The sequence below is a fragment of the Pseudopipra pipra genome, chromosome 29, assembly GCF_036250125.1.
Source record: "Pseudopipra pipra isolate bDixPip1 chromosome 29, bDixPip1.hap1, whole genome shotgun sequence".
Taxonomy (NCBI): Eukaryota; Metazoa; Chordata; class Aves; order Passeriformes; family Pipridae; genus Pseudopipra; species Pseudopipra pipra.
The window spans coordinates 1,873,435-1,886,272 of record NC_087577.1 but is presented as its reverse complement, the minus strand read 5'-3'; the positions used below and the strand labels follow the sequence as shown (position 1 = coordinate 1,886,272).

General features: G+C 53.6%; 1 protein-coding gene across 14 annotated transcripts in view; it reads left to right on the top strand.

Moving 5' to 3' along the window:
- Positions 1-12,816, top strand: part of MEF2D (myocyte enhancer factor 2D) — a 101,137-nt gene extending 88,321 nt beyond the window's left edge. For all 14 annotated transcript variants that reach the window (XM_064638315.1, XM_064638320.1, XM_064638314.1 and 11 more), the window contains 2 exons: positions 3,021-3,273; positions 4,644-12,816. In XM_064638315.1, the coding sequence (XP_064494385.1) occupies positions 3,021-3,273; positions 4,644-4,974 (584 nt within the window). In that variant the 3' untranslated portion in view covers positions 4,975-12,816. The remainder of the gene's footprint in view (positions 1-3,020; positions 3,274-4,643) is intronic.
- The last annotated feature ends 22 nt before the right edge of the window (positions 12,817-12,838 follow it).

The window sequence follows — 12,838 nt, the reverse complement described above, 5'->3', positions numbered from 1 at the left end:
CATCGTCGCTCACGGAACTTGCTGCTGCAAGACATGGTTGAGTCCGAAGGTTCCACAGGATTAAAATCAAGGGGAAAGTCATTATATAAATGCTGTCATAGCCAGAAGGGCTGTGAGGGCTGATCCTGCCCCACTGTAGCCCATCAAACTGTGCAAGTGGATGCTAATTACAGCTACACCCATCCCTGGGCTCTCCAGAGCTCGGGGGATGCTGTAATAGGGGCTTAATGACAATGAGCGTAGGCCCCCAAAAGTTTGGGAAGAATGCAAACCAGCCTGCTTGTAGGCACATCTGATTCAGGCTGGCGGGGTTCAAGCCAGCCCGAGGCGACGGTGACAGCACAGTTGCCCAAGCAAAGGGGTTGTTCATCTGCCACCTGTCAGACCTCCGTGAAAACTTTGAGGACTTGCTGGTTGCCTGTGTAACTTGCTCTGAGCTCAGAGGAAAGTTTGCAAAAATGTAAAAAGCTGCTTGTCTGGAAGAACCCAGAACAGGCGTGTTGGGAACTCCCTCTCCTAAATTAGTAGGTGTAGCCCTGAAGATGCCGGTTGTGCGTGATGAGGCTCCTCTCCCCGCGTGGCAGCCGGCGCTGGCCGTGCCGTTCGCCAGCCAGGCTGGGCACAGCCAGAGTCCCCAAAATAGGTTTTAATTGAGCCCTGTGCTGCTGCTCAGGGCGGAGGGGCTGAATTTCAGCTCTCTGTAGTTATTTTCTCTCAGAGCTGACCACGGGCAGAGCCGTGTTCCTGCCCGAGCACCAGCGGTGTCTGTGCCACGGGGTTTGCTGTGAGGGTGAGCGTGAGGGGCATCGCTATGGGGTGCAAACTCCAAGCCTGGGCTGTTGCCACTTGTTTTACGAGGGCTGCCCTGTTAATTAAGTGGGAATTATCTCAATTTGTGAAGGATCTTGAGCACAAGGAGTGGCTGAGGGAGCTGGGGGAGCTCAGCCTGGAGGAAAGGAGGCTCAGAGCGACTCCCTCAATGTCTACAACTCCCTGACAGGAGGATGGAGCCAGGCGGGGTTCAGGTTCTTCGCCCAGGTAAAAAGTGACAGGACAAGAGGAAATGGCCTCAAGTTGTGCCAGAGAAGGTTTGGGTTGGATATTAGGGAAAATTTCATCGTGGTAGAGGTGGTCAGGCATTGGAACAGGCTGCCCAGGGCAGTGGTGGTGTTACCATGCCTGGAGGGATTTAACATATGTGTGGATGTGGCACTCGGGGACATGGGTTAGTGGTGGCCTTGGCAATGCTGGGGGAATGGCTGGACTTGATGGTCCTGGATAGCTTTTCCAACCTAGATAATTCCATGATTCTGTGATGCTGCCAGGATGATCATTTTGTGGGTCACTGTGGGGTGCAGATACCCTGAGCAAACTCCCAGCCTGAGGCGTTGCCACTTGTTCTTTCCAAGACTCACCTGTTAATTGAGTGGGAATTATCTGGATTTTGAGTGGGTGCAGTTGTGCCAAGCTGCCTGGCCAGGGTTACGTGCCCTTTCCCATGCCGGCTCCGCAGCTGGATTCAGTCAAGCCCAACCATTCCCAGCTCTGTGATCCAGAGAGGCTCCAGCTCCAGCCCTGGTGGGGGCTGTGGGGGCGGCCACTGTAACCAGTGGGTGTCTGGAGCTCCCAAACCAGAACGGCCGGTGTGGGAGGTGAAGGACGTTGGGTGGGGTGTGCCGGGGATCCGCCGGCGGCGTTGGCAGCGGTTCAGCACCAGCACAGCCACCTCTGTGTGTGCTGCTGGGCAGGGACAGCTGAAACCACGAGACACCCAAAATTAGAGAAAGGGAGAGGAAGAGGGCACGGGGAAGGTTCGATTGACCTGTGGGTCCGTGGTGTCTGTGTCAGGTGTTGACGTGGCCGACCAAGAATTCACCATCTCCAGGAGCAGCAGCACTTTCCCCCCAGTTTTCTCCATTGCCGTTCCCACCCCTTGTAAAATCCCCCCTTGGTATGGGGTGCTCCACGGGGATTTGGGATGCTCCCGAGGTCCTATAGGGGAAGGGCATCGTCCTGCAAGCGTGGGGGGGTACCGGGATGTGAGGTGTCCGTGGGGAGGGACACGGTGGCTGCTGAATGTCCCCATGGCGGGTGGGGAGCGCCCCCTGCTGTCACACGGGGGGGTGACCCAGGTATGGGTGACGGTGCCTACGACACAGGTGGGGATGCCCCAGGTAGGGGTGAAGGTGCCTCAGGCACAGGTGGGGATGCCCCAGGTAGGGGTGAAGGTGCCTCAGGCACAGATGGGGATGCCCTAGCTGTGGGTGAAGGTGCCCCAGGTAGGGGTGAGGATGCTCCAGGTATGGGTGGGTCTCACCAGCTGTTGGAGGTTTGCTGCCCAGGGAGGGGAGGACGTGTATCTGTGCTCTGTATACCGAGCTGGAGGGTGGCTGTGGGGTGTCTCACATGCCCACAGGCCTTCCTGGGGGGAGCTGGATGCAGCTGCACCATGGGGTTGCCCCTTCCACTGCTGTGGGGGTTAATGGCACCAGTGGGTGTTGGGGGTGTGGAGGGTCCTGCCAACCTTGAGGCCAGAAGGCAACTGGATATAAGGAGGAAATGGTTTATGCTGAGGGTGCTGAGGCACTGGCACAGCTTCCCAGAGAAGCTGTGGCTGCCCCATGCCTGGAAGTGTTCAAGGCTGGGTTGCATGAGGCTTGGAGCAACCTGGGATAGTGGAAGGTGACCCTGCAGGTTGGACTAGATGGCCTTTAAAAGGTGCCTTCCATGGCACATAATGTCGTGGTCTAGTTGCCATGGTGTTGTTTGGTCATAGATTGGACTTGATGATCTCAGAGGTCTTTTCCAACCTCCATGATTCTGTGATTCCAGCCCAAATCATTCCATGGTTCCAAGAGCTGTGTCCTCTAGCTAGCATCCCTGTACCACTTGCAGCACGAGACAATATTCCGTACGTTGTGTGTTTGTGTCTCTTGCAGGTCTCCATCTTCTCGCAGCACTCAGGGTGCTGTGGGAGCAGGTTTGACACTGAAATGACTGAAGGGCTCCTTCTCTTCCAGATTATCAGCTGACGAGCGCTGAGCTGTCCTCGCTGCCAGCATTCAGCTCACCTGGAGGGCTGTCCCTTGGCAACATCTCTGCCTGGCAGCAGCAGCAGCAGCAGCAACAGCAGCAGCAGCAGCAGCAGCAGCAACAACAACAGCAGCAGCAGCAGCAACAGCAACAACAGCAGCAACAGCAGCAACAACAGCAGCAGCCGCAGCAGCAGCCGCAGCAGCAGCACCTGGTCCCTGTGTCATTAGGAAACTTAATGTAAGTGGAACAGGTACCAGGGCCACTCAGACAGAAATGGGGAATTCCTCAGAGGTGCCAAACCTGCAGAACCCCAGCTGTGACTCCTCCCTGCTGGGCCCCGGTAGGTCCACGCTGTGTTTCTGGGGGGCAGGAACAGCTGCAAGAGGAGCCAGCCCAGCCAGCTCAGGAAGTCTGGGGAGTCCTGTCCCTGCCTCTGTCATAGGAGTGACCCAGAGTCCCCAGCTGAGATCAGAGCAGTGGCATGCTCAGGGATGCTCCAAGAGCTGCATCCTGCTGTCTGTGCACAGCAGGGTTGCTCCCTGCTCTCAACTGGGGGGCCAGAGATACAGTCAGAGTCAGCATTAGATGGAACAGAAGTTGCAGGATAAGGTGTCTGGAATTGTACCCTGTTGGTGTAGGAAGAAGGTGGCTTTTAGTATTGCAAATGGATTGCTTTCCTCCAGGGAAGAAAACACAAGCACTTACATATTGGAGCAGGTTTTCTGAAGTGGATCTCCTTTTAGTCTGAAATAAAGCATCCACACACCAAGTTACTTGGTCAAAATAAAGATTTAAGCAACTTGCCTGAGATGACACAGACTGTGGGACAGAAAGAGACAGGAATCGAAGAGGGGAAATCTGTGACTTTGCCCCAAACTCTGATATGCCCAGCATGAAGTGCCGGGTGAATGGATGGAGGAATGGACGGATAGACGGCGAGAGGGAGGGGTGGACTGACTAGGCTTTTGTGCAGGAAGTTCAGTTCATTTCCTCACTGCCTGGAGCACATTTCCAGGCAGGGCAGACAGCAGATTTCCCAGCAGCCACCCAGACCTCCTGCACCAGTATGGAAAGTCTGGATGAAATTTTGGGTTGTAGCAAAGAGGTTCCCAGTTTGGAGCAAAACCCTCCACCATGTCTGTGCAGCCCACGGGGGCAGAGCTGTACAGATACCCATGGGATAGGGATGTCACACCCTGTCCTTCTCCTCCTGCTGCTTTAGGACGGTGGGTAGGATTGGAGCTGGATCACAGGGTGCTGGGGGAGAATAGGTGCTGCTCACAGGGTTCTGCAGGTCCCAGGTCGGCAGCGACGTGTCCTGGTGAGCGCGCAGCTCGTGTGTTCTGGAGTCATAGTGATTCATAATTCTAATTATGAATCCAGATTAGTAATCTAATCCAGGTTCATAATCCTGTGTTCATTTGGCTGTGGAATGTGCAGGTTTTGAATTCTGTGTATTGGAGGGTAAAAGGCTGTGAAAAAGATAATAATGAGAAATTTACCATTATCTCTTTTTTCACTTGTTTCTCCCCCTCCCTCCCCTCCTGCTCTCCTCCTTCTCTTCCTCCTCCTTTCCCAACCTCTTCCCCTGCCTTCTGGATGCCCAGACAAGGGAGTCACTTGTCCCACACCACCACTTTGACTGTCAACACCAACCCCAACATCAGCATCAAGTCGGAGCCCGTCTCGCCCAACCGGGAGAGGAACACTGCCACCCCGCTCAGCACCTTCCCCCACCAGCCCCGGCACGAGCCCACCGGCCGCTCGCCGGTCGACAGCCTCAGCAGCAACACCAGCTCCTACGAGGGCAGCAGCGAGCGGGACGATCCCGCCCGCCCCGATTTCGGCTCATCCCTGGGCCTCCTGCGGCCCAGCAGCGAGCCCGAGGGGGAGAGCCCCTCCGTAAAGCGCATGCGGTTGGATACCTGGGTCACATAACGCGTCCCCGCCGTCCCTGGGAGCGCCGCCGGCTCCGGTGGGGCCGCGGGAAGGGGGCGGGAGGGGCGGGGGGGCGAAACGGGTGATGGGGATGGGCTGGGGTGGGGGGAAGATTATCATAAACTGCCTGAGAAATAGCTTTAGGATTTTTGTAGGCATTCATTCTAGCGCAGCAGGCGACGCACGCAGTACATACGGCTCTCCTTGGCCGGGGCCGCGGGCTCGGGAACAGCCAAGGGTGTGGGAACGGGGCACGGGAATGGAATATCTGTGTGCTTGCCAAAAACAGCAGCCTCTGGCGATGCTCCCCCGCGGGCGGGCGGGCCGGGCAGTCGGTGCCCACTGGCTGGCGAGACCCCTCCCCGGGAAGTGGGACCGTATCCCTTGGGAAGAGCGCCTGCAGCAGGAAGGGCTCCGGGGGGAGACGGCACAGAGCACTCCTGAAATGCACCTTCACGCCGTGCCCAGACACTCCTGGGTCCATGCGCAGGAAGGGGCAGTTCAGACACGATCCAGCTCTCCGAAAGCTTGAAGGGCTTTGGCAGACACCAGTTTTCCTCAAAAAGGGTTTTCCTACACCAGTTTTCCTAAACCAGCTGGAAAGGGAGGCTGAGGGGGCTTTGGTATGAAACAGGATGCAGCTGCATCCACAGCCTGCTTGGGCCTCCGGGATACTGGAAAGCTTAATGCAAGGAGTAAGAGGCAGATTTTTAAGGCTTAATCCCGTTTGCAGTTTGCATGACAAATGGATGCAGACAGCATCCTTTCATCCTTCCTAGCAGAGCAGGGAACTCTGCCATCTCTGGCCAGGGTCACTGGAACACTGGAGTTCCTCTTTCCCAGGAAAGCCTTGCCTCTGCCTGGGTGCAGTGGGTGTGCAGAGGGAGGATGTATTAGTGCTGCTTTTCAAAGAAAATGGTGGGGTTTATCAAAAGACATCCGTAAAAGCATTTTAAAAATGCATTCCCATTCCACATGGGCCAAAGCTTTAAATCAGGAAAATGGGAAGAAATTATTTTTTTATTGAAGGATGCAACTGAAATAATGATCCTTTGGGATTCTGCCTGAAGGTTTCTAGGCCTCAAGAGGTAAGGGTGAGCTGTGTGGAAAATCTACTCAAGTCTCGATGCAGTGATTTAGTGGAAGGAAAAAGGAAAAAGAAGGAATTTCCTTGTCTTGCCGCTTGCTCTGGCGGTTTCCCGGGGAAAGGTGTCAGCACTCTGATCCCAAAATGCAGCAGCCAACTCAGGGCTGGAGGATTTGGAGCAGAAGGGTCTGTTCCCGACCTGTGTAGGTGTTAGGGAGAGCTTCCTCCCTGCAGGCGCTCTCCTCTGGGATGCTGGTTCCCCATCCCCCTGCCAGCCTGCCTTGTCACCCTGTGCAGGGACACCCCAGCCCTGCTCACCCCTGGGCTCACGGTCACAAACTGGCACAAAACCTGCCTGGATGCCACCTTTGCCAACTCCTTCAGCAGCTGGAGCCTGGCCAGGCTGGGGGGGCTTCAGAGGAGCTGGGAGCTGTTTTGGGGTCAGCTTCCCCCGAGTTGGAGCAGAGGGAGAGGAGCAGAGTCACAGGGGGATTTATCCTCCTCCTGCATCCCTCTGCCAGGTGTCAGCACCAGCTGAGCCTTGGAATGAGGTGGATGGCATAAAAATGTCCCAGAATGAGGGCAAAGCAGAAGAAAATGTATGTTTTTTTATAAACGTTTCCCAACCAAGCCTTTATCCCAAAGTTTCTAATTTGGAAAAACTAGACAAAAAAATTGGTGATTATTGTGAAATGAACAGGGGTGACCTAAAGGGAGGGGTTGGGGGAGGAGAGGAAATCCTCCAAAAATCCTTGCAGGGGGGTCACCCACACATCCCTCCTGAGCTGATACCTGCCCTGACCTTCTCTCCTCTCCCAAGGATTCATTGATTTGGGTGTGGAGACCTGGGGAAGGGTCCAGGATGGCAGATGCTTGGCAGTGCCAGGGTTCCAGATACCGGCATCCCCTGCCTGCAGAACGAGGCACGGAGCGATGTGGGGGATAAAATTGCCCCATCAAAATCTCGTCATATCAAATTCCTGCGACAAAGGCTTTTCCAAATAATGGTTTTATTCCTTTCCAATGATAAATTTGGAGTTCCCTCTCCTGTTCCTGCGCTCTGGAGGGCCTTGGGCAGACAAGGGTGAAGCCCCGTGGTGCCAGGGAGGGCTCCTGGCAGGCTTTGTGCAGTTACACCCCCTGTCTCCCCTCCCCAAGACGAACCCAGTGGGTACCACTGTGTGCCAGGGACATGCTCGGCTCTCGCCTCCGGAATGCCAGCGCGGCATCGGTGGCAGAAGCGGATCTCCCTCCCTCCATCTCCGTTTGTCCATTGAGAAGTGGGGGAGACACTGCAGACCGTGGTCCTCCTCGCCCCCGCTGTGACCCCCCGACCCGGCGATGCCCGATGTACCGGACGCGCACCTGAGCTCTTTGCACGGCCTTTGCTTTGGAAATTAGGCGGGATAACGACGTCTCATCGCTCTTGTTTTGTATTTCAATTTTTTTTCCTTCACAAAAAAGAAACTCAACCCAACTCACCGAGGTCTGCCCCGCTGGGAGCGACACAGCAGGAGGGCCCAGCAGAGCAGTTTTCTCCAGAGACCCCTGCGGGGAGGCGGCGGCGAGACCCCCCCTGGCACTTGACGCCACCGGTGCAGAGGAAACCCTGAGCGGGGAAAAAAACCAAAAAAACATTTTTGCTCATGGACTTCACGCCCTGACTCCCAATTTCACACTTCTGCCTGGAAGCTGAGAGCCTGGAAAAACCCGAAATCCAAGACACAAACGCTCTGGGTTCCGTAGATGCAGGTTTAGATGTGCCTGGCGGGGAAGGCGCCGGCGGCTCAGCGCCGGGCTGTGTCGTGCCGGACGGATCCGCAGCAGCGCGGCAGCAGAACTCCACGATCCCCTGGGCTGGTGCCACGGGCAAGTATGGCTCGTGGGAAGGCGGGGCTGCCCCGGGTCAGACATGGCTTCACGTTGTGGTGAAAGGGGTTTGGGGGCTGTTTGTCGGGGTCTTCATTTTGTTGGGGGCTTAGGGTTATTTTATTATTCTTTTTTTTTTTTGTCCGGGTCATTATCCTTTATTTCCCCCCAGACTGTAGTATCCGGTAAACTCCTCCTAATTTTCAAAAGACAACGAGAAGAATGACAATCTAAGAAACCAACACCCTCCTTTGTGCTTCTATAAATATGTTTCTGATCTAATTTTATTTCTTGTGCTCATCTGTACTGTTGACAGTTACAATTGTGTATAATTTTTTTTTTAATTTGGAATTTTTGCGTTGTATAGGGTTTAGTTTTAAAATATATATATATATTTTCCATTTTTTAAAAAGGGGTGTTGCAAAAAAAATTGCACGATTTAAATGACAATAGTTAAAATGCTGCAGTTTTTAGAGATGTGGAAGCAAAATGGAGCTTATTTATTCTCAAAGGCTATAAAGGTGTAAAATGCATGAAGAAAAAAAACATTTACAAAAAAAAAAAAAGACAAAAAAAGTGTAACCTGAACAAAGTGTAGCGTTAAAGATTTTAAAGGATGACAACAACAAGAAAAAAAAGAAAAAAACCAACAAAAAAACAGCTAATATATTGTGTTTGGGCTAGTTTGCTTTTGTTTTTAATTGTTCCTTTTTTGGAGAATGAAATACAATTGTGTATATTTTCATATAAGAAGTATGCACTGAGATGTTTCCAAACTGATATATTCCTTTCTAAACGTGTGGTTACTTACCAAAGTCTGTTTCTGATCTTTACCTTCTGAACTCTCTGTGGATGCTCCAGCCCACGCCCGCCGGGGCCTGACGCCGCGGCCACAGGTAAGCCAGGGTGGGGGCACCGGCGTCACCCCCTCCTCTCCCTGCCCCAGGGCGGCTGATTTGGGGTGCTGGTGGATGTGAGCGCGGTGCTGGTGTTGTGGGAGGGGCTGTGACCCCCGTCCTGGGAAGGCTGGTCTTTCCCGGGGCTTGGCTGGCTGTTTTTGGGGTGTTTGTGCCGGCAGCGGGGGGACAGGGCTGGCCAGGACCGCAGTGTCCCTCGTGGGATGATGCCAGGGGAGCAGTGTTGCAGGGGGCAGATGCAGAGGAAGGGATGAGTCCCACGTGCCAGGAGCACGGAGCGTGCGAGGGCTCTGCCGCCAGCGTGTGCCGGAGCGGCTGGGGTTTGGTGCAGAGAGGAGGAGGAGGATGGAAGGAGGTTGTGGGGTCTGGCTCAGGTGATGCTGCTACTGGTAGCAATAGGAGCAGGATGGGGTGGGAAGCTGCTTGCCCACCCCGGGAGGAGATTTAGGGATGGAGCGGGCCCTAAATGTTATCTCGAACCTGAAATCCCGGGAAGGGCTGCTGGCTGTGGTGAGGATGGTGATGGATCGAGGGGGATGGTCTCGCCTGCTCTGGGTGGCTGCGGGGCTGATCAGCTGGTGCCAGGGTGGGGTGTGGGGGACAGGGTGACCCCCTGCTGATTGGGGTGGTTTTGGGTGATGGCGAAGAGCTCGGCTGTGTTGGATGTTTGGGTGAGGGCGTCGGTGCTGGAGGGGTCCAGCAGTGGGTTGTGGTTGTGCGAGGGGCACCACCAGGGGTGGTGGCAAGGAGACCCTTGGGGAAGGGTTTTGCTGCTGTTGTGTGTTTGGGGCTGCTGCCAGTGTTGGGATTGGAGGGTGATGGAAGTGTTAAATCCAGAGCTGTTGGCAACGGGCTGTGCGTGGGCCTGGGGGAAAGTGGGGCAAGGAGAAAGAGTTTCCTTTTCTTCCCCCCTTTTTCACTTCCATCTTCCCTCCCAAAATAATCTTGGCAAACCAGGGAAAAAAGCAAATTTACAAAAAAAACCACCTTTTCCTTGAAAATTTCACCTCCTGCACTTTTTTCTTCCCTTATGTTGCTCATTTGGGAGATTCCCCCTAACGCTTTGGATGGGAATTGTGAAGTTTGTCACCAGCTCTGGGGAAAAGGCTGCAAACTGCTTCTGCCAGCCTAGAGCTCTGCCAGGGGTGAGGGGCCCTCAACGTTTCAGGGGTCCCCTCCGCACGGGTCCCTCTGTGTTGCTGGGGTGAGCATCCATTGGATGAGGAAGGATATTCCCAGCCATGCCTTGGTCGTGCCATCCCTGGTGCCACATCCTGCCTTGCCCTCCCATCCTTCTGGCTGAGGGCACAATTTGGGAATATTTTGGGGATTTTTACCACTTAAAGTGGCAAAAATTCATCTCTATCCACCTCTCCCAGGGCTGTGGGCGAGTCCATAACTATGGGCTTCAGCTGAACGTTTGCTCGTTTCCCTTTCCCATGTTTATCCTTTGCCTTCCCCTCTCACTTCACTTTTCTTTCTTCTCTTTTTTTCTTTCTTTTCTCTTTTTTCTCCTTTTCTATCTTTTTTTGTTTCGTTTTGGTTTGGTTTTTTGTTTCTTTTTCTCTTCCACAAAAAATCCCAACCAGACCCGTAAACCAAGTATTATGTTTTCACTACCTCCATCCATCACCCTTCCCTTTCCGATGCCAGAAGCCATGCTTGGGATGTAAGAGGGCCTTTCCCCCTTTATTTTCCCCTTTCCTCCAGAGATTTTATCTCCTCTGTGTCCCTCTGTCCCTCCTCTCTCTGGTCTCTCACCTGTAGTGTTTTACCTGGCTACTGTAACTGTAAATAGCGAGTTTCAATCTGTTAGCGATGGTAACAGTACAGAAAACTGGTTTTGGGGGGTTTTTTTGTTGTATTGATATGAAATGAGATTATATTTTTGTCAGAGTATATTGTAATAATACTGACTTTGGACATGGCCGAGTTGTACAGCGATTTCTTGTTTAACCCTCTTGGCTCTTCCCTTGCTCTTCCCCTCCCCGTCCCTCCCTGCTTCCCAGGTTTCCTTGTCCCAGACCCAGACCTGGCCGAGCTCCCAGCTGGGAGCAGCCACTTGGCAATGGCTTCACACCAGGGATGCTTTTCCACAGGGTTCCCAACACGCTGGCGTGTCCCCCCGTGGGTCTGGAGAAGTCAGAAACATGCAGGAGGATATTTAAGTGAGCCTTGGATATAAGGAGGTTCCTGGTGTGCAGGGATGCTCCCGCTCTCTGCTACGCTCCCGGCAGGAACCAAGGACCTCGGAGGAATGGATGAGGTCATTCCAGCTCCCCTCTCCTCCCTAGCGAGTGGAAAACCACGTTGTTTTCCAGTTTCTTCCTCCCGAGCTCCGTTCTCTGGAGCGATGCCTGTTTGGAATGTGCTTTCCTTAAGCCAGAAGAGGGTGGTGTGGCTCAGACTGTGCCGGGATCGTCTCCGAGCAGTCTGAAGTAGTTTTCCGGGAACTGGAAGTTTTACAACATCCCCAGCCCAGTGCTGCGGGGAGAGGCGTTGGTGAGCCGGGGTGAGCTGTTCCCCCCCTGCATCCCACCCACAAATGAGGGATTTCTTCCCTTCGGCTGGGTTTGCAGAGCGGGATTTTCCTGCTGGTGCCACCGAGATGTAGAGACCAGCCCAGTTCCTCGCTCTCTGGGCACAAACCCACTGCAGAGCCTTATGGAACATCCTTTCCACAGGGAAACACGCTGTCGTGGGACAATGCTGAGATGTCCCCGTGGGCTCCCAGCATCTCCTGCAAGGCCGAGGGGTGAAGCAGCCCAGCTCGGGCCACGACACCCCTCCTCCCCACGGCTCTTTCTGAGCAGTGTGCAGGCAAATAGGACACTGAAGAGGTGGGGACCATCACGGCTGTGCTGCTGCTCCCCTTTTGTGTCCCACATGGCCTCTGGGTTGGGTCTCCCCCATCCCCTTCACACCTCTGGTTCCCTGTAGCTCAGTAAAGCAGGTAGGTGTTAGCAAACTCTGGGGTGTCTGCAACAACCTTTGTAAAATAGAATAGACCCTTTAAATGATGCACTAAAAGAAAAAAAAAACAAACATAAATCCCCTCTCCCTCAGCTTCTCTGTGTGATGGTTCGTTGGATCTCCCCGCTCAGACCATCTGTAACAGCACAGGCAGCTCTGCATCCTCTCCCCAGGGTGCTGCGCAGGTAGAAACAAAACAGGATGTGCACTTCCCCTGAGGAGTTTTATTTATTGTTTTGAGAAGCAATTTAAAAGGAAAAAAAATAAACTGTGTATCTATAATATATATATATATTTTTAACCTCTTTTCTTTTCCTGATGCTCCTCCACCCGTGTGTGTGTGTGTGTGTGCGCGCGAGTCAAGGGATTCTGAGTGGGGACCACGGTGTCCCCTTCCCCGTGTCCAGCTCTCCAGGGGACCACAGTGTCCCCTTCCCCGTGTCCAGCTCTCCAGGGGACCACAGTGTCCCCTTCCCCATGTCCAGCTCTCCAGGGGACCACAGTGTCCCCTTCCCCGTGTCCAGCTCTCCAGGGGCGATGCAGCAGAAGCCCAGAAGCAGCAGTGGGAGGGGAGGGAGGATTTATGCTGAGAGCTTGTAACGTTTCAACCGTGGTTTTTGAATAATTCCATCTTTCTCTGGAGTATTTGCACCCTTGGGGTCTGGCCTGACCGAGAACCTCCCCCACCCTGGGGATGCTGTCGCCCCCCATCCCCATCCCCTCCTGTCCCTGCTCCCTTGACAATCAGTGGCTCCTTCCCAGGGACTGCAGCACGTGGTTGAGACGTCTGTTTCGTTTTTTCAATATTCCTTTTTTGTGCTGTATGGTGATGCGTTATTGTATATTCCACAATAAGAAAAAAATATATAAAAAAATGATGATAATAATAATAATTACCATGAGAAATTCTTATGAGTTTTGTTTGGAAACTCTTTCACTATATTTGTTGTAAAGAGGTTTACTATTAAAAAGAAAAAAAATACACGTTTCTGATAATTTTCCGTGCCTCTGGCTCTTT